This window comes from Sorex araneus, chromosome 4 (assembly GCF_027595985.1).
Source record: "Sorex araneus isolate mSorAra2 chromosome 4, mSorAra2.pri, whole genome shotgun sequence".
Classification (NCBI taxonomy): domain Eukaryota; kingdom Metazoa; phylum Chordata; class Mammalia; order Eulipotyphla; family Soricidae; genus Sorex; species Sorex araneus.
In genome coordinates this window covers 185,078,941-185,098,262 of record NC_073305.1, presented here as the reverse complement: position 1 = coordinate 185,098,262, position 19,322 = coordinate 185,078,941, and the positions used below count along the sequence as shown (strand labels likewise).

General features: G+C 60.2%; 1 protein-coding gene across 1 annotated transcript in view; it reads left to right on the top strand.

Annotated features, from left to right (window-relative positions):
- EZR (ezrin) overlaps positions 1 to 19,322 on the top strand; it is a 33,091-nt gene that overhangs the window by 6,516 nt on the left and 7,253 nt on the right. Inside the window, exons 2-6 of the mRNA XM_004600773.2 lie at positions 11,913 to 11,996; positions 15,037 to 15,132; positions 15,920 to 16,194; positions 16,459 to 16,542; positions 16,920 to 17,066. Coding sequence (XP_004600830.2) covers positions 11,913 to 11,996; positions 15,037 to 15,132; positions 15,920 to 16,194; positions 16,459 to 16,542; positions 16,920 to 17,066 — 686 coding nt within the window. The remainder of the gene's footprint in view (positions 1 to 11,912; positions 11,997 to 15,036; positions 15,133 to 15,919; positions 16,195 to 16,458; positions 16,543 to 16,919; positions 17,067 to 19,322) is intronic.

Sequence of the window (19,322 nt, the reverse complement as noted above, 5' to 3'; positions counted from 1 at the left end):
CCAGGAGGGATAAGGTGCTTGCAGCTGACCTGAGTTCAGTTCTTCCCACCACGTACGGTCCCTTGAGCACAATCAGAAAGGATCCTTAAGCACTGTCAGGAGTAAGCCCTGAGCACCACCAGGCCTGGGTCCAGAGACAACACCAGGAAAGAAAATTTAAACTTGAGCCTCGGATAGTTCACGAACTAGAATCCCATCTCCTTGGCTGTGTAACTTGATCCCTAACTTCTACCACTGTAAAATAGAGCCTGCCCCCCACCCCCCACACACACATAAACACACCCAGCCCTCTTCCTCATTGCACTTCGTGGCACTTATTGTTATTGTTGCTGTCTTCAGGCCATGCCCAGCGGCACTCAGGGATCACGCCTGGTGCGCCTTGGGGACCCTGTGGAGTATGTGGGAATCAAATCTGGGTCTGCCACGTACCACGGTAGATACCCTGCTGGCTTTTCGTGGCCACAGAGAGGCAGAGTGATATTTTGAAAAAGGAACTGTTATCTGCTTCTAGAACAAACTTTAAGTTCTTACTCTCTAGCAGATAAAGAGGGAGGAGTGATGCCCGGTCGGTAAACAGGCCTGCCCCTCGCTGGGCAGCCCAGAGACCGGGCACCTGCAAAGCTCGGGGACCCAAAGGAGGAGCCCAGGCCGTAGGGATAGCCCTGGCCCTGACCGGAAGCCCTGCACTGTCCACACACAGCTGAGTGTGCAGCTCAGAGCTGATTGGCCGAGGGCCCTCTCCGGATGGCCGCTTCCGCAGGGTCACCATGCCATAGCTGCCCCTGGTGCTGGCACTGCCAGCCCATGCCGGCCACTCACTAAGGAGGCTCCCACTCGAGTCGGCCTTTGCGCCCTGGGAACACAGCGGTGAGCATACACTTTCTAGAAGCTTCCCTCGTCATGAAGACAAGGGTCTAGCACGGTGTCTTGGTGCGGCAGCAACTGCTGAGCTCTCCTGCAGGCCCCGGAGAGAGGCCCGGCCGCCTCCCTGCCTCCTACCCACCTCCGCAGGGTGAGGGAAGCTGGGATGGGAGGGCGGGTTGGTTTCAGGGATTACCCTGCTGCTGTGAGATCCCATCAATCAAGTCCTCCTGCCTGGATCCCTTCACAGGTGCACGGAAGTGTGTCCTGTGATTACCTCCCTCGTGCACCCCTACGGGCAGACCCCGGCTCGCTCTGCCTGCACAGTTTCTAGAAAAACAAGTCACAGAAGCACATAGGCAACTGTGAGCCCCACGGAAACCCCGAGGGGACATAGAGTGAACATTCCATGGCGGCTGCCTCTCTCTGAAAATGCTTTTAGTTTGGTTGACCCTTGCAGGGCGCGTGTGTGCATGTGTGTGTGTACACGCATGCGCACACCACCGTACTCCCTCTCTGTTCCAGCCTCAAGGTCTCGGGCGCTTTATTGCTGTGGTTCCGAAGTCCCAGCCCTGCCCCCGGCTCCTGGGTCTGCTTACATCACCCACTGCTATGTGGGTGACATTCTTAAGTGGGGCTTAGACGGCAGCTCGGGTGGGGGAACCTGATCTTCATTAAGAAACTGGCCAGACAGGGCGGTTGGGAGGCTCAGGGTCCACGTGGGGCTGTTTGCGCGGATCAGAGGCCCGGAGCCGAGAGGCGTCGTCTTAGGCGATTTGGACACTGAACCCGTGAAAAGGGCCTTTGGAAGCCATGGGAAAAGACGGAATACTGGCTGCATTTTAACCAAGGAGGAATCTGATCGGCGCGTAGCGGCTGTGCGCACGCGCTAAGAAGGTCCGGCGACTCAGTGGACCCATTTACAGGGGGATGAAAGATCCCCCCAGCTCCAGAGCCAGGCCCACACCGCCAACGGCCATAAAGTTTAAGTGGGAGACGAGGCCTCCGAGTGTGGGGGGTGGGGGGCGGCGGTCCTGCTCACTGTCCCCCCTTCTCCGCTGTGCTGTTCCAGATTTCCAAGCTGCCAGGTAGAGTCCTGGAGCCAAGCTGGATTCCGGGGAGCGAGCGAGCTGCTTGCCGGTGTCCAGATCCCAGGGAGGGGAGGGAGCGGGCCCCGGGAGGCGTGTGGACGTGGACACCCGTGCAGGAAGGACCCCAGAGCCGAGGCTTTCTGCTGAGTGAATGACTCGCCCACGGGGCCCTTGCCCACCGCCTTCGTGCCCGCCGCCCCGAGGCAGAACTGCATTTCACTTGGAAGCACACAGAACTGTTTGTTCCCAGGCAGCTCGGCGGGGCCTCTGGATTCCCACGATTTGGGGGGTGGGGGGAGGGGAGCAGTGTGACCCAGCTGGAAATAGGTCACGGTCTCAATAGCCGCTTTCTCAAGACCCAAAATTCCAAGTAAGCATAATCAAGTGAAGTTTTCCGCAGCTGTTTTCGGAGCTGGGGGGTGGGGCTGGGGGTCTCCGGGGGCTCTGCAGGGAGAGGGGGCAGGAAGGTGGCGAGTTCACGGGCCATGGCAGCGGGGTCCCCTGGCCCTTACACCTATGGAACCGCCCTGATGGTGCTGGGTTTGCGAGCCATGTGGTCTCAGGAACACTGGTATAGAGAGAATCGGCAGCTTTATTTGCGTATCCAAACAAAATTTGGAAGGCTTCCTGACCTGAGTTGGACAACAAAAGCAGTGAGACCAGCAAACATCACCAAGAGCGTGATGGTAATCATGTTTCCACACGGTAATAAAGGTAAAAAGAAAGAGCAGAAAGACCAAGTAGAGTCTCAGTGTCCTTATTGTCAGCACCAGCAACGTTCTGGGCTGGATTCAGAGCCGGCGTGGTTGAGTCCCCGTAGAGGAAACGTCCTTTCGCCGGTTTGTGTTCTTACCCAGGGATGAAGAGGTCAAAGATGCTTGGAAATAGCCCAAGACCAGAGTCTGATTCGGGACTAACAGAGCCAGAGTGAAGTATGCAGCGGCAGAGTAGCGGAGGAATTCAGTTCTTTGTTCTTGGTGCTCCGTGGGACCCTCAGCTCCCAGCCCAGTGCTCAGGGCTGGCTCAGCCTCTCCCTCCCTGCGCACTAGACTAGAAGGCAGAGGCTCTTCATGGCCTTCGAAACTGCAAAGCCAGGGCTGCCTTCCGGGTAGGCAGTGAGTTTACGTTCCTGCCCTTGACTTTCCCATCTCCTGGGTTCAGAATCGAAGCCACTGTCACATGGGGCAGACACCTTGGCCCCTCTCTCGCCCTTTACGGGACCTGAAGTTTGTGGATATAATTAACCTCCGATTTTCAGTGAGCTAAATCTGAAGTAGGTGTGACACATCTGGTGGAGCGGAAATCACATGTCACTGGCAGGCCCTCACCCTCACCAGCTAGAGCGAACGTGACCTTGAGTGGCCATTCATTCCGCCGGCGGTGGGCGGGGAGAGGGAGCCAAGTGTTTCTGGAAAGACTCCTTCTTTAGATTTATTTTCATTTTGTTTTCTTGGGCCACACCGGCCATGTTCAAGGCTTACTCCCGATTCAGTGCTCAGGAATCACCCCTGGGGGTGCTTTAGAGGACCATATGGAGTGCTGGGGATCGAACCCAGTTGCCCACATTCAGGACAAACGCCCTACCTGCATCCAAACTCTCTGCAACCTCCCTTCCCCGGTTTTTCTTTAGCTGGGTGTGATACTTTCATTATTTCTTTCCCCTCTCCATTGTGAAGTAGTGTCTTAAGTGCTCTGCGTAATCCCCGGATGAGCAGACACACACTTGCCTTGCATGTGTGAGGCCCTGGGTTTGATTTGATTCCTTGCACCACAAAAAAACTCAAAAGAGAACAAATCAGTGACCACACCGTGAATACCGCTGTGGGAGCGTTGGGCCTCCTTCTAGAAGCACATCCGGAAGAGGAGCTTGCGAGCCAGAGAGGTAGCACCGGGGATAAGACACTCGCCTTGAATGTGAGTGATCCCTCTTTGATCCCTGGCACCCCACATGGTCCCCCAAGCACCTCCAGTGATCGCGGAGAACAGAGCCAGGAGGCAGCCTTAAGCATCACTGGTGTGGCCCCCAAACCAAAGCAACAGGTCATGACCAATGAACAGGTAGCAGGTCAGCCGTGTTCTTGGCACAGATGCACGCAGCATCCTCCCAGCGGCCATCCCTGCCTCAGTTTCCCCACGCAAGGCACTGCCTTGGCCAGCAGCTGAGGGGCCGGCTCAGCACAGCAGGGTGCCGGCCTCTCACCCACAGCCGCTGAGCCTGCTCTGGGCTTGGGCGTTCCCTGCTCCCTGCAGAAGGAGCAAAAACAGGACTGGTCAGGCGGCTCTCGCTGCCCCGCCTCCCTCCCACAGGAAGTGGGTCGGGGCAGGAAGTGGGCTGCCTTCAGCGGCAAAGGAGTCCTTTAGAAAGATTTCATGCCAGGTGACATTTTTGGGTTTTGGGGTTTGGGCCACACCCAGTGAGGCTCAGACGTTCCTCCCGGCTCCTGGCAGTGCTGGGACCACGTGTCTCCCGAGCGGGCCTGGGCTGCAGCCAGGGAGCCCTCCTTGTGCCCGGCCGCAGCGCTCTTGAGATTCGGGGGAGGATTTGTCTCCATCTGGGCTCTCCAAGTCTCTGTGTAAACTTACAGGTAATTTTCACGACGAGCTCAGAAATGTTGACTTTGTAATTCAGACCTTTAAGCTCCTGGGCTGCGAGTCCTGGATAGGCACCGCCTGGAAGAGCTCTGCAGGCTCGGGGTCTGAGGGGCAGGAAGGGGGGCTGCCGTGGGGGCCTTTCCTGGCCCCCCTTTCCCCAGCCCTGGAAAGAGGAAGCCTCGCCACAGTGGCCGTCCCCTCACCAAGCAGCCCCAGGACCCCAAGGTTACGCCAAGGTTATGCCAAGGTCACTGCCTTGTAGTTAGTCTCCTGCAGCTTCACTCTGGCGGCCTGGCCTCCCCCATGCGCCTCCTCCCGGCCTCATCCCTTCTTTTTCTCCACCCCACCCCCCAACCCACTTCCTGGTCTCCTCTGCTGTGGCCCCTGTGAGATATCCAGGTTTGTATGACATTTTGTGACACCACTAGCTCAGTGGAAGGGGGATGGAGTGGAAGGGGGATGGAGCGAGGCTGGGGGAAGGGGCAGAGGTCACTGTCTTCCTCTCTTCCTGCTGTCCGTGGAGCGACGCTGGCTTTCCCCCAGGGCCAGGAGGGGCATGCCACGGCCCTTCACGCCTCCCAGGACAGTTCCAGGGTGAAGAAGGCTGCGAGCAGGACTCTGACCTCAGTGGGGCCATCGGAGCGGTCACCCGTGGACTCTCGTCCACCTGGACCTCTGATGGCTTTATTGTTCCTCTTATGGGGCAATAAAAGATGACAAGGTTCCCCCTTGTGCCGCTGCCATGTATCTCTGCCGCCCACCTGGCCCCGCCGCCCCGTTGGCGCATGGAAATGGCGACCCAGCGGGTAACAGCCCTGTTATCATCCCCCACAGCCTGCGCCAGGGATGGGCGCCAGCGGGGCTTCGCTGTGGCTGTGGGAACACGGCCGAGCCCGACAGGCCAGCCTCCTAGCCCCCTCCGGGTCTTCTCCTTCATTTCTTTCTCTTTTTTTCCCTTTTTGGGTCCCACCCAGCGATGCTCAGGGGTTACCCTGGCTCTGTGCTCAGGAATCACTCCTGGCTGTGCTTGGAGGCCCCCATGGGATGCTGGGGATTAAACCCAGGTCGGCCGAGTGCCAGGCAGATGCCCTACCCACTGTGCTGTCACTCCGCCCCCCTTCTCCATCATTTGGAAAGCGCGACGTGATGGGCATCGCTGAAGCAGCGACGCTTGAGAGGAAGGGGGAGCAGGAACAGTGCCTTCGGCTGCAGATGGGCCCGGGGCTGCAGTATCAGCAGGATATGCTTATGCCAGTGGTTCTCCCTGCTGAAGGTCAGCAGACCCGCGAGCTCGAGCGTGTCTTCTGGACTTTCCTACTTGGAGCCCAGCCCTGCCCTGGGCACCGAGATGGCCCTGGGTGGAGGCAGAGTGACCGGGGCATTCGGAACCGCCCTTCCACTTGTCTCTCCTTCCACCCGCACCATCAGGTTTTGAGAACTGCATTCCTCCGGGAGCCCGGGTCTTGACTTCAGCCTCTGTTCTTAAGTGAGCGGCCGCAGGTGGTCGGGACGCTGCCTTAGGGGTCAGCGTGGCTAACTCTGCCTCCCGGGTTCTCGGCCACATTCACAGAACCTCCGAGTTCCGTGTGTGTAAACACGGTGGCCTGAGGAGCAGGCCCCATCAGCCAAGATCAACATTCCTTCTGTAGGACAGGTAGAAACAAAGTTACCTTTTAAGTAGCGCTTTAGAAGTCTGAAATGGAAGAATTCAATTAGAAACAGAACATTTCTTTGCCCATCCCCGCAGTCCCGCTATCCTGTGGCTACCCGGTGTAGCTTCACCTCCCGCGGGCTGTGTTGGGGCTCTAGGGTCAGCCCAGGTGAGCGCCGCAGGTTGCTTGTTCGCTGGCTCTCGTGGGAAATGGCCACGCGCGTCCACCTAGCTCGGTGCAGAGGGGTCGGACCCAGAGGGCTGAGTCAGGGCACCTTCCCCCAATGGCTTCAGCCGGCCAGCCCGTGCTGCGGGCAGTGTGGGTCGGTGGCCTCTCCCCGGGCTGGCCCAGCTGTGGTTTCAGCCTGCCTGTCTGGCCCGAGGCCTCGGCACTGCGAACAGGCTGTGTTGGTGATCCCGAGGCCCAGGGACTCAATCGCACAGACGCTGAGGCTCAGGTCCATGATGACTCCTAAAGTGGCCGTCACTGGAGGGGGGACCCTGTCCTGAGACGTGGCTGGGGCTGCCACGTGTCCCTGAGCCGCCTGCAGAACTCTGGGGAAGTGCCTGTTCGCCCAGGGAGCTCAGAGCGGAAGCTGGTGTGTCGGTTGTGGTCGCCGGGAGCTTACCGTGAGGGCGGGTCCTCGGTTGTGCCTCCGAGACAATGTGGGGAGGAGCGAACCAGCAGGGGCGCAGGGCTCTGCCCCGAGGCACCCACACGGGGCTGTGGGAGAGAGTCCAGGGGAGGAAGACGGGGTTCAAGTGTGCCCGTGTGGGCACCCTCTCCCCAGACCTCAGCAGGGTTTCAGTCCACGCAGGCAGCTCACTTCCGCACCCGGCATTCCATGACAGTCCCTCCTCTTCCATCTCTGTTTCCCTCATCAGTTTTGTTCAGTCAGTTTGCAGTGCCCATGTGACCACAGATGGCCGTGTCACACTGCCCTGCCTTCCAGCGGCTTCCTTATCGTGAGGGAGGCAGAGTGGGCAGCCAGTGTGAGTGGACAGACTCTCGGAAAGTCAAGATGACCGTGGGGTGGCCTGATCTGGCCACTGGGTCTGTCATCTGGCTTCTCAGGACGCCACGGTGATCCTGTTTCCAGGAAATGGCCAGAACAGGGACAGCGCTCGGGGACAGCGAGTGGCCCTGGTTGCCTGGGGGGTGGGGGGGGCGGGCGTGGAGGGGGGTGACGCCTAACGGCACAGGGGGACTGGGGGCGGGATGATGTCATGTTCTAAAATTAGATGCAAGAGGACATTTGTGCAACCCAAACCACGGAGCTGCACATGGCAAACGGGCGAGTCTTCATGGGGTGTCGATTGTGTTTCAGCAGAGCCGTCATTAACCCAGCACACAGGTGACTCACCCCGAAAAGCAAAATGCACCGTCTTCCCTACGGCTTTTCCATGAAGTGGACCAGAAATAGCTCGGGAAAAGGCTATTCTAACTCATTTATTGTCTCCCCGCCCTGCCCCACTTGTCGGGGAAAGTTGACTCTCGACTTCCTATCAGAGTGTTTCTAAGTATTCGGAAGGTCTTGTCCAAATATTTGAAAGCTGTTCGAAGTTGCTGAAGTGGCGCCTTCGGAGGAGGACTGGAATGTTGGAAAACAGCGCTGACATTTGGAATGATTAGGAAAGGTCAGGCTCGTGTCATCTTGGTGGGGCCGAGAGGCAGGTGGGCCCCGTGTGGCGCCGGCTGTCACCGCCGGCCCCTGCTGCCTGGGCGTCCGGGCTTCCACGGAATATTCCCGCCCCACGGGGGCCGCTCCGGGTTCTAGAGTACATGGGAAGGTGGCCGGGCACAGTGTGGGCCGCTGAGATAAGACGTGGCCGCTGGCGTCTCCCTCTGTCTCCGTTCAGTTTTATTAACTGAAAAGATGTGGTTGAGAGCTCCCGGGAGAGCCAGCATTTCAGGAGGGCAGAGCACTTTCCCCCAGAAAAGGCGCGTGGCGGTGGTTTTGTTTTTCACAAAGCCGGGGTAATAACTGGGACATCATCTGACCGTCAGCTCCAGTGCGCCTGTGGGTTAGACATAAAATAGAATATTTCCTTGTCAGACTATTGCAGTCTTGCCTCACATCTCTCAGACTTTGCTACAGGACACTTGGCTACAACTCTGCGCGAAGTAAATCGGGAAGGTCTGAAATCATGTTTCCCAAAGTGCATCCTGAAAAGGACTGTTCCTGGGGGATTAAAAACTCCCTGGGCAGAACAATTTGGAAATTGTAGGAAATGACACTATTCTGGGATTTCACAATTTGCAACATCATGGCAAAGACTTAAAAAAAAAAAAAAGGACTTTTTCTTAAAGAATGGGCTTGGGGTGGGGTGGTACACTCCTGAGAAGCTTAATTTACCTGACTGCAACCCCGGCTCCCATCACCTCTTGATCCCTCTCCCTTTCAAGGCCCGAGAATTCTGCAGGGCCCCCGGAGCCTCTGACTCAGAAGTGCCAGCACGCACTCGGTGGTTTCTAAATGATAGGATTTCGATCTGGAAGATGCCTAGATTGGTGCTAGCTCCTTCATTTTACAAACCACCCTGAAATGGGTTCTTGAGATGATGTGTGGGCTGAGGCAGGGGCGTGGCCAGGCCGCGGGGCGGTGAGGAGTGTCCTGTCCATGCCCTGGTCTCAGGCTGGCTGTGCCTGGTGCCCAGCCTGGAGGCTGGCACAGGCTGTCCAATGGTTTGTCGAGGGCTTAGCACCTTTGACTCGATAGGGACCTTGGCTGCATGGGCCGAGTTAAGCTGCCCTGCCTTTCCGGAGTGTGCATCCGGGAGCGAGCCTTCCCGCCAGAGATGATGGTGGCTGCCCTGCCCGCGCCCTTCCCCTCCCATCTGCATCTCCCCCGCTGGCTCAGCCCTTGCATGTCAGAGCTGGCAAGCATCTCCGGGCACTTGGTCCAGTGGGGCTCTGACCCAGTGGGAACACAGCCTTGTCTTGAGTGCAGGGTCCCCTGGCCCCCCAAGTGGAGCTGTCCTCAGAATTGCTCGAGTGGCCTTGAAAACTGCTGAGGGGCCGGAGAGATAGTACAGCGGTGGGTACTGCACTTGCTTCGCACGCGGCCGACCAGGGGCGATCCCCAAGCACAGAGCACAGAGCCAGACGTAAGCCCTGAGCACCACTGGGTGTGACCAAAAAAAACAAAAATAACAGTGCAGATTCCTGGGCTGGACCCAGACCCTTGGGAGTGTGACACTTTCTCTGGGAGACCGAGCATCGGTTCCTTTGCTGCACTCGAACTCACAGGCTGGCTTGTGTCTCAGCGCTCATGGAGCAGTATTTGGAGGGGACACATGAATTATTAAATCTTGACCCACTCTGTGTGTGCAGATGGAAGGGTACAGGAGACCAAAATTATTTCATCACCAGCCCATCCCCAACTAAGACTGCAAAGAAGATTCCAAGGGCCCCCGTGCTGCCCCGGGAGGGTTAGGCCCTTAGCAGCCCTTGCTTCCGTGCACGTGGTCCTGATAAGGGGTGTGTGATCAGGGCGAGCCGGGCCGCAGGGCCACCACACACCCTGGGTCCCACGGTTTGCGTTTGGAGGCACACTGATACCGGGGCCCGGCGCTCCCGAGGGACCACTCTGTGGTGCATTACAGACACTCCCACCTTACTTCTGGGCAAACAAGGTCTCTAGTGCACTAAGAACACTTGCTTCCTGTGGGCTCCTGCAACAAGGAAGAGGAAAGGCTTTAGATGCGCTTCAGTCAGTGGGAGCCGTCATCTCCCCACCCCCGGGAGCTGTGGGCCGGGACATGTGTGGGAAAAGTCCCTAGAAAAAGAGAACTAGAGGGGCTGGAGCAATAGCACAGCGGGGAGGGAGTTTGCCTTGCACTCGGCCGACCCAGGTTCGATTCCCAGCATCCCATCTGGTCCCCTGAGCACCGCCAGGGGTAAGTCCTGAGTGCAGAGCCAGGAGTAACCCCTGTGCATTGCCGGGTGTGACCAAAAAAGCATAAATAAATAAACTTTAAAAAAAAAAGAGAGAGAGAGAACTAGAGCGGAGAAGAATCCCGCAGGTCACTGATGGAGGCAGAAGCTGCCGTCGTCTTCTCTTTTTGAGTTTTGGGGAGTGTGTGTGTGTATGTGTCGCGTGTGCATGTAGACAAGCGAGCATGGGGACATGCTTTTCCATGGCCCAGGGACAGGGACACTGGATCTAGTGGGAGGCTCAGGAATGCCAAGCACTCACGTCCTTGAGGTGGCCTTGCAGAATGGAGGCTGCTGCTCGCCAGACCTGTGAGACACTGGGGCAAATCGGACACACACACACACACACACACACACACACACACACTCACTCACACTCTCTCTCTCTCTCTCTCTGCTTGGGGCAAATTGGACACACACACACACACACATAATATACCCTCTCTCTCTCTCTCTCTCTCTCTCTCTGCTTGGGGCAAATTGCAAATTGGACAGACACATGCACTCGCTCGAGCACACCCACACCCCCACACACACACACACATACCCCTCCCCCCCGTTTGGCCTTGGCATGGTGTTAGCACACCTGTCCTGCACCTCAAGCCTTCCTGCTCAGCCTGTGGCTGAAGACGGTCCGGCACGCACTGGTGGCAGTCTACACCCTTATGAAATGAGCTGGATTCTGTAATTTAGGGAGCTGTTAAAAGTAAGAAATTCTGGGGCAGTTTAGCCCGAGCCAGGGGCGTGAGCAGTGCAGGAAATACCCACTGCCAGTCTCGGTTTTATTGTCCTCATGGCCTCATCTTTGCCGGGCGGCACCCTGGCATCAAGATGGTCTTGGCCCGGGCACACCCAGCGAGAGTGCTGGGGGAGGGGGGCCAGACCCGAATGCTGGTCTGTGCTGGTGGGCGTCTGGGGCAGGCTTGGGGCCTCCAGCCCGGGCTACTGTGATGTGCTCGAGTTCCCATCCCGAAGGCCAAGACAGGACAGGAGAGCAGAGTCGGGCAGTGCTGGGTCCAGGAGACTGGAACGCATGACCCTCCCTGGTGTCCACGTGGCCGTCCGCAGGGTCCCCCTGAAGCCCCCTCTGAGCCTTTGCCACAGATGTGGGGTTCCCTCTGGGAGGAGGAGCTAACGCGTCGACTTTGCAAGCTCCTCATCCGATTCCTCTGACTTTCTCAGGAATTTGAAGTGGGTTTTCCCAGGCCCACAGAGACAAGGCCACCCAGGCCGGAGGTCCGTCTCAGCCCCTCGCGCCCTGGTCTGTGCTGTGTGCTTGTCTTACTCTGCACTTGGACGCCTCTGCCCGGGTCTCTGCTGTCTCACCCCCTCTGATGAGCACTCTCTGTGAGGTGTCGTCAGCCGTTTCTCCGGTTGAGCATCCTGGCAGTGGGACCCGCCTCCCCCCCCACTCACCACTGTGGTCTCAGGAGTCTCCTGCTCACTGGCCATCGGAAGGGTCCAAGCAGATGGTGTCTGGGAAAATCCAGAGTGACTCTTATGGGCAGAGAGTGGGGCTCACTGCGTGGTCGAGCGTGTGCTCCCATACCGAGTGCATATGAGTCTCGCCTGCTGGGTGTTTACACACGCAGGTGTACATGCATGCTGAGCCACACCATCCACGTGTGTGGCTGTGTGCCGAGCCTCTGGGCCGCATGCACGCTCTCACATGCATGTCTGTGCACATGGGGAGTGGCGTGGGCAGAGCTGTCCATGGAGAGCTCCGTCCTGCATTTCTGTGGAGACCTGCGAGCAACTCAACTCCTGTCTTGTTTTCCAGATCAATGTCCGGGTCACGTCCATGGACGCGGAGCTGGAGTTCGCCATCCAGCCCAACACCACCGGCAAACAGCTGTTCGACCAGGTCAGTTGCTGCCAGCCCCCTCTCCAGTGGCCACTTGCTCCCCGGTGGCAGTGGGTCCAGCTGCTGTGAGCAGGACCCGCCACCCTCAGCACTGAGCCCTCCCTACCCTGGGTCTCAGCCCCCCCCCCCCCCCACCCCGCTCACTCTGGTTGGCACCGGACACAGGGAAGGACAAGAGCCCGCATGCCGGAGGGGAGTCGGCAGCCCCGGACTGCCCAGGAGCTGCTGCGTGGGCCCCCCACCCAGGGCCCCCTGTGACACTTCAGCTTTGCCAGACCCTGGATGGCAGCTGTGCAGGGGTGCCCAGAGGCCGGGGTGCAGATGCTGCAGGTGACCCTGAAGCTGTCCCCATCCCTAGGTGCTGCTGGCGGCACCTGGAGGTGTCTCACACCCTGCACCTGAGATCCCATCTGCCTCCCCACTAAAGCGCACCTCACTCTGGGGACAGATTCCTAACGAGAAGGGGGTGGTTCCCAGGGGGACACTCGTGGGAGCGGGGACTGGGCCGGCCGGCCCCGAGCAGCCCAGGACTCGCTGCTCTGCCCGGCTGTGTGCAGACTCTCTGGGGTCCGCAGACTGAACACCGAGTCTGGGGTCTTTGGATTTTTTTTTGTTGTTGTTCTTGGTTTTTGGGTCATACCCGGCGATGCACAGGGGTCACTCCTGGCTCTGCACTCAGCAGTTACCCCTGGCAGAGTTCAGGGGATCATACGGGATGCTGGGAATCGAACCCGGGCTGGCCGCGTGCAAGGCAAACGCCTTACCCACTGTGCTATCGCTCCAGCCCCCCACGTGTGGGGTCTTGTTGGGTCTGTTGGGTCTGGGTGGCCTTCTGCTTCCCTCGCAGCTGTGGGCGTGACGGGACCCTCCTGAGGGGAGCAGAGTGAGGCGCAGCAGGGACCCCCATGGGCAGCTAGCTCCCAGCTCTGCGGGAGGGGGCGCCTGCGCTGGGTCCAGTGGGGCTTGAGAGCCCCCTGAAACGACCTGTATTTGGTATCCGTGTAGGTGGGCTGCTCAGGGCCGAGAGGCAGCCCCCGTGCCTGCCCACCTCCTCCCCTCACCCTCCCCTCCCCCAACCAGTGGGCAGGCAAAGCCGGCCCCCGGGAGCGGCCTTGGGGAGTGCGGGTGAGGGGTGCCAGGGCGTGCCTGCCCGCGTACCTCGGCCACGCCCCTCGGCCCTCTCCGTGCCATGGTGTGGAGGGCACCCCCTCCTTGCCTCGCCCACTAAGGATAAGGATTTACGGCTGGGTGGGGCTGGACTTGGGGCAGGAATCTAAAGGTTCCCCAGAGGTCAGCCTGCAGCGAGGGCAGAGCACGCGGGCAGGGGAGAGGCCCAGCGGGCAGCTCTTTGGGGTGCCCGAGGACCCCAGACTCTTTTTTGCTTTTTATCTGCCTGTTCTTTTTTTTGTTTTGACTTTTTTGGTCACACCCGGTGATGCACAGGGGTTACTCCTGGCTCTGCACTCAGGAATTATTCCTGGTGGTGCTCAGGGGACCATGTGGGATGCTGGGATTCGAACCCGGGTCGCCACGTGCAGGGCAAATGCCCTCCCGGCTGTGCTATTGCTCCAGCCCCCTGCCTGTTCATTTTTGGTTCAGCTTCACCCAGGAGTGACCCTGAGCACTGCACTGCCAGGGATGGGACGGGCGGCCTCGGGCGCCGCAGCCCTGTGCTGTTGGGTTAAATAACACGTGCACAGAGCCAGCGTCCAGCCTCCTGGGCGCCCCAGCACCGCCCCGACAGTGCCAGAGAGGCCCCCAGCCAGACCCCACTCACCCACAGCCCCAAGTTCTGCCTGTCCAGCCGCGGCCACCCCAGGGCGGTGAGGACACTCCTGCCCATTCCCAGTGGGCAGGGGCCAGCGGCAGACCCAGGCCCCAGAGCTGACCCAACTGCATCCCCCTGTCAGATCTGAGAGTGTCGGCGGCTGCGGGCCTGCACCGTCCCGCAGAGTGTGTGCGTGAGACCGGGCAGGAGCCTCCACTGCACGGACTGCCCCTCACTGTCACTCTCCTCCCACCACGCTGTCCCCACCCTGGCCTGCTGCCTTCATTCTCCCTGTCACGCTGTCCCCAGCCATCCCCCTCCTGTCACACCGTCCCCCATCCTGACTCGCCTCCCCCCACCCTGACACAGTGTCCCTCTGCATGTCCATGTCTTTGCTTGGCATAGAACTTTGCTCTTCTCTGTCAGAACCTTCTGGAAAGCTCCAGCTAGGTAAGCAGGCTTTAGCCTGGTCTCACGAGTAAGGCGAGATTCTCTCGTCTCCTTGTGAGCCACAGAAGCCTGGTGACAGCCGCCTCCCCCACCACCACTCCCAATAGGGGACGGGGAGGAGGAGCCCGCGTTAGGGGCGGGGTCTGGCCAGGCCTGGACTCTGGGCGCAGGAAACTGACTTCAGCCGCTTCGGATTGGTAGTGGAGCAAGTGTTCCAGACACCTGATTGGTCAGCTTGAGTGTGTCTGGACACCTGATTGGTCGGCTTGAGTGTATTCACCTGATTGGTTGGCTTGAGTGTGTCTGGGCACCTGATTGGTCGGCTCGAGTGTGTTTCGATACCTGATTGGTCAGCTTGTGTGTGTCCAAACCTTGGTCTTTTCACATTCGCTAGAAGTGTTTTGGGACAGTGGTCAACTACTTTCCACGTTTCATATGTCGTGGGATTTAAAATCCCACAGCAAAGCCCTCCAACCCCTGTTTGAGGGTGTTCAGGCTGCTTTTCTGCCTCCAACTTGGATTTTATTTTTAAATAACTTGCCCAGCAGTGCTCAGGGCTTACTCCCGGCTCTGTGCTCAGGAAATTACTCCAAGTGGTGCTCAGGGGAAGCCTGCCACTGGGGCCGAGGCCCTTTTTCAGATGAGAACTGCAGGTTTCTGCAGGCTGAGAGGCGGCTGGTCCCTCTGCCGACGGTGGGTAGTGCCCGCCCTCGTTGGCACCTTGGAACCCCTTCCATGGGCCCACCAGGCAGGCAGTGTGTGTGTGTGCTGGTGACACGCACGCGTGTGCGGCCACACACATAGCATGCACATCTCCCGCAGGTGGTGAAGACCATCGGCCTGCGTGAAGTGTGGTACTTCGGCCTCCACTATGTGGATAACAAAGGCTTCCCCACCTGGCTGAAGCTCGATAAAAAGGTACGTCGGGGTTAAGTGCGCTCGGGCTCTGGGACGGCAGACACTGCAACTGGAGCACCTCGCCTCCCTCCGTTTTGTTCCTTTTTATTTGTGTAAAAGTCTCTGCAGACTAAAAGGTCGCGGGTTTCCCGGCAGCGAGGGTGGTGGCTGGAAACTCGATCCTTGCCAAGCGGGGGGCTCCCGGGGCCCTGCTTTTCGAACTCTGGGCTTCCTCGCCCCGCCTGGGAGACTGCTAATCTTCTAACCCGTGAATCATGCACTGTTTTGTAAGCCTGTTGGGGCTTTGTGGGAGCCTGCGCTAGATTATCTCCCAATTTGAAAGCCAGGCTAATGCCACTAACAGTAACGAAGGGAAGCGGCCATCTGACTGTTTCCTCTCCCCCGCCCCCCCCAGCCCTGCTCTCGTCCGTGGGTCCCTGCCGGGGCAGGAGGGCAGCTGGTTGGGGTGGGGGGACGAATCGTGGGAAGCCGGTTCCATGGCACAAGGGCAGAAGGGCCGTGTGGGCAGATGCCAGGTGTGCCAGCCACAAGGGCAGGTTGTTCCCAAAGTCAAGTTCTCTGCCACTGAAAAAGGGGGTCGGGTCATCCCTAGAAAACCTGGGCCAGTAACCAGGGGCCGGTCACTGCCCGCTCAGAGCGTGGCTGTGGAACAGGCTGGCCGAGGCCTTTGCGTCCTCGGTGCCAGGAAGCCGGCCCCAGCGCAGAATCCTGGGCCCGGCCCGAGGAGTGCTCTGGCAGGCGGGGCCGGACCCGCCCGCGGTGCTGAGAGCCTGGCTCGTCCTCCCAGGTGTCCGCCCAGGAGATGAAGAAGGAGACCCCGCTCCAGTTCAAGTTCCGCGCCAAGTTCTACCCCGAGGACGTGGCGGAGGAGCTGATCCAGGACATCACACAGAAGCTCTTCTTCCTGCAAGTGAAGGAGGGCATCCTCAGTGACGAGATCTACTGCCCGCCCGAGACGGCCGTGCTGCTGGGCTCCTACGCCGTGCAGGCCAAGTTCGGGGACTACAGCAAGGACACACACAAGGCCGGCTACCTCAGCTCCGAGCGGCTCATCCCGCAGAGGTGGGTCGGGGGTGGCACACACACAGCCCATGCAGGCGTGCCCACCCTGTGGTCTGCCTGCCCGCCGGTGGTCTCAGCAGAGACTTTCCTGCGAGGGAGAAGCGAGCTCTTCCTCGGAGAGCCGCCCTTGTCTGTCTGGGTTCTGAGTCTGTCACCACTGGGTAGTGGGACCAAGGATCGTGTGATGTGACATGGTGGGACATGGTGGCACATCGCTGCCCCTGCTGTGGATTGACACCCCCCCCCCCCGCCTGTCTCTTGCAGAGTCATGGACCAGCACAAGCTCACCAGGGACCAGTGGGAGGACCGCATCCAGGTGTGGCACGCCGAGCACCGCGGGATGCTCAAGTGAGTGGGGATTCAGCTCCAGAAGTGCTCCCTCCGTCCTCCCTGTGGCCCGGAGGATGTGGCAGGCTTGCGTCAGAGCTTGCTCTCTGGGACCCCCTGAGCTTCACCAGGAGTGGCCCCAAAGCAAACGAACGTGATTGTGTTTCGGAGAGTGTGGGTGCTCCCCCGATTTATGCACAGGGGTTCCTGCCCCCCACCAGTGTGCCTCCCCGAGAGCAACAGCAGGAGTTCGTGCACTGGGTGTCGTGGCAGGGGTGGCCGGAGCGGGAGAGGGAGGGAACGGGTGCCCAGCACTGCGGGTGGACGGGATTCCGACCTGGGGCTCTCCTGGGTGGTCTCCACGGTCCTCACGCCGCTGCCCGCTCGCTGCCCTGCAGAGACAGCGCCATGCTGGAGTATCTGAAGATCGCCCAGGACCTGGAGATGTACGGGATCAACTACTTCGAGATCAAGAACAAGAAGGGCACAGACCTGTGGCTGGGCGTGGACGCCCTCGGGCTGAACATCTACGAGAAAGATGACAAGTGAGTCCCCTGCCCCCCCCCAGGTGGGGTGTGGGCTGGGGTCGCCGAGTGGCTCTGCACATGGGCAGCTCCCCACTCTGTCAGTGCCGCCTGCCCGCGGAGCTCTGTGGGCTCTTCCCTGGGGGTGTGGATGTCCTGCTTGAAGCCCCCCACCACAAACTGTAAGCCGCAGACGCCAGCTGCCCCCAGCGGCGGCGGCCCACCCTGTGTCTGCTTACCCACTCCAGGGTGCTCACAGTGCTCGCAGGGCCTGGAAGGTTCGCTTGGGCCTCCCTGGCTGTCTGTGCCAGGCAGAGCCGTGGACAGGAGCTGCCCTCCCCCATGCGCCCGCCCCCGCCCTGCTTCACAGCCATACCCCCAGCCCCCCACCAGAGCCCCCCATATTTGAGACGGTCACAGGAAGCGTCTCCTGGGACGACCAGAGTGGGGGGGTCCCCAGCTTTGGCCTGAGCAGCGGAGTCGTGCCGTGGGGGCCGCCATGCCCTTGGGCTTGCGCCCTGCATCCCTGGGGGTGGGCCCCTTGGCCCAGATGCGTCCCGGATGCGGGGGTGAATGCACAGGGCCCAGCGCCCGGCCCTGCCCAGCCCCCATTCAGTGGTGTGCGCACCCCTCTCTGGGGATTCGCCTTGTCTGTGTGCTGACCGCACACCCTGCGGCAGCACTCGCCACAGTCAGGCCTGCACGCCCTCACCCCTGCTCATGGCCCGTGCGCCCTCTCCCCTGCTCACGGCCGGGAGTGCTCACTCCTGTTGGCGACCTGTGAACTCATGTCTGGTTTCCTCCAGCCTGTGCCAGACCCCCGGGCCCCCAGAGCCCTGCTCAGGTCCCCCCAGTGCCCCTGCCCCCCAGGGCCGTGTGGCGGCTGCCAGGTGTGACCCCCAGGACTGGAGTGAGCAGTGGGCCTGGCCAGTGGCAAGCCCCGCTGAGCCCGAGGATGGGCTGCAGGTGCGGCCCCGTGGGAACCCGTGGACACCGCCTGAGCCTTTGAACTCGGTTCTGGAATGACCAGATCTTGTCGCCCCATTGGCCAGGGCTGTCCAGGCAGGTTTTTCAAGCTCCGGCAAGTAGCCAGAGGCGGGGCCTGGTGGGGGCAGCTCAGCGGGCGGCAGGCCCCTCCCCGCGTGCCGCCTCCTTCACCAGGACGCTCCAGGCTTTGTTCCCACCCCCTCCCCACCCCTCCCCACCCCCAAAGCTGGCAGTCCTGGGCCGCTGTCTCTGGGACTTGTCTCCAGACACTTCTCTGGGGTTGGGGGTTTGGGGCTCCACGGGGGTTGCCAGAGCTCACGCCTGTCTGCAGAGGGTCACTCTTGGGGGAGTGAACCCGGCTGGCGGCGTGCAAGGCAGCTCCCGCCTCTCCGTGTTAGCACTCCCCCACCCTAATTTATTTCTTATTTAATAAACTGTACTCGGGGCTTGCTCCGGGCTCCTCCCTGCGGGGATCGAGCCTGGGTGGGCTGCGTGCAAGGCCAGCGCCCACCCTCAGGTGCTGCCACTCCGGCCCGTCTTGGGCACCTTCAAGGCGGATCATTTTCCGGAGTGCGGCGCCCCGGGGCGTCAGCGCCGTGAGGCGTGTGGTGTGGACCCACACGGGCGTGCAGACCCTCTCTGTGGAGAGGCTGGGCAGTCCCCACAGTGCTCAGAGGCCTCAGCCCCCCCTCCCCCCCACATGTACCACTCAGCATCCTCGCTGCCAGCTGCTGGCCACCGGGGAGAGGGGCAGGAAACAGTGCCGTGGACCGCAGACCCCCCTAGTTCTTAGGGGGCCACGCTGGGCAGTGCTGGGAATGTTGAGTTTTCCACCCTGATTTCCTGGTCTCACTCCACGTCCCCACTCAGCGCCCTCCCTGCCACCCAGCCTGTCGCCCGTCGCACCACCCTGCTCAGCCCATTTTATGGGTGTCCCTGGGCACTGATTCCTGCTGTTTGTGGCCAGTCCTCGTGTCCTTTCAAGGGGCCCCGCGCTTCTGGGCCCTTTCTCCCCGCAGCCCCTCAGAATACTGCGTCCTTCCTGTTCCGGCCTGGTGCCTGCTCCCCCCCCAACACACACATACACACATACACACACACACACACACACACACACACACACATGCACACGCACGCACGCGGCCCTGTGGGTGGAGAGCCACACATAAAAGCATGACTGGGGGCTGAGCAGCATTGGAGGGTGCTATTTCGCACATGACCGACCCGGGTTCAATCCCCGGCATCCCTTGTGGTCCCCCAGCAGCTCCAAGAGTGATCCCTGAGTGCAGA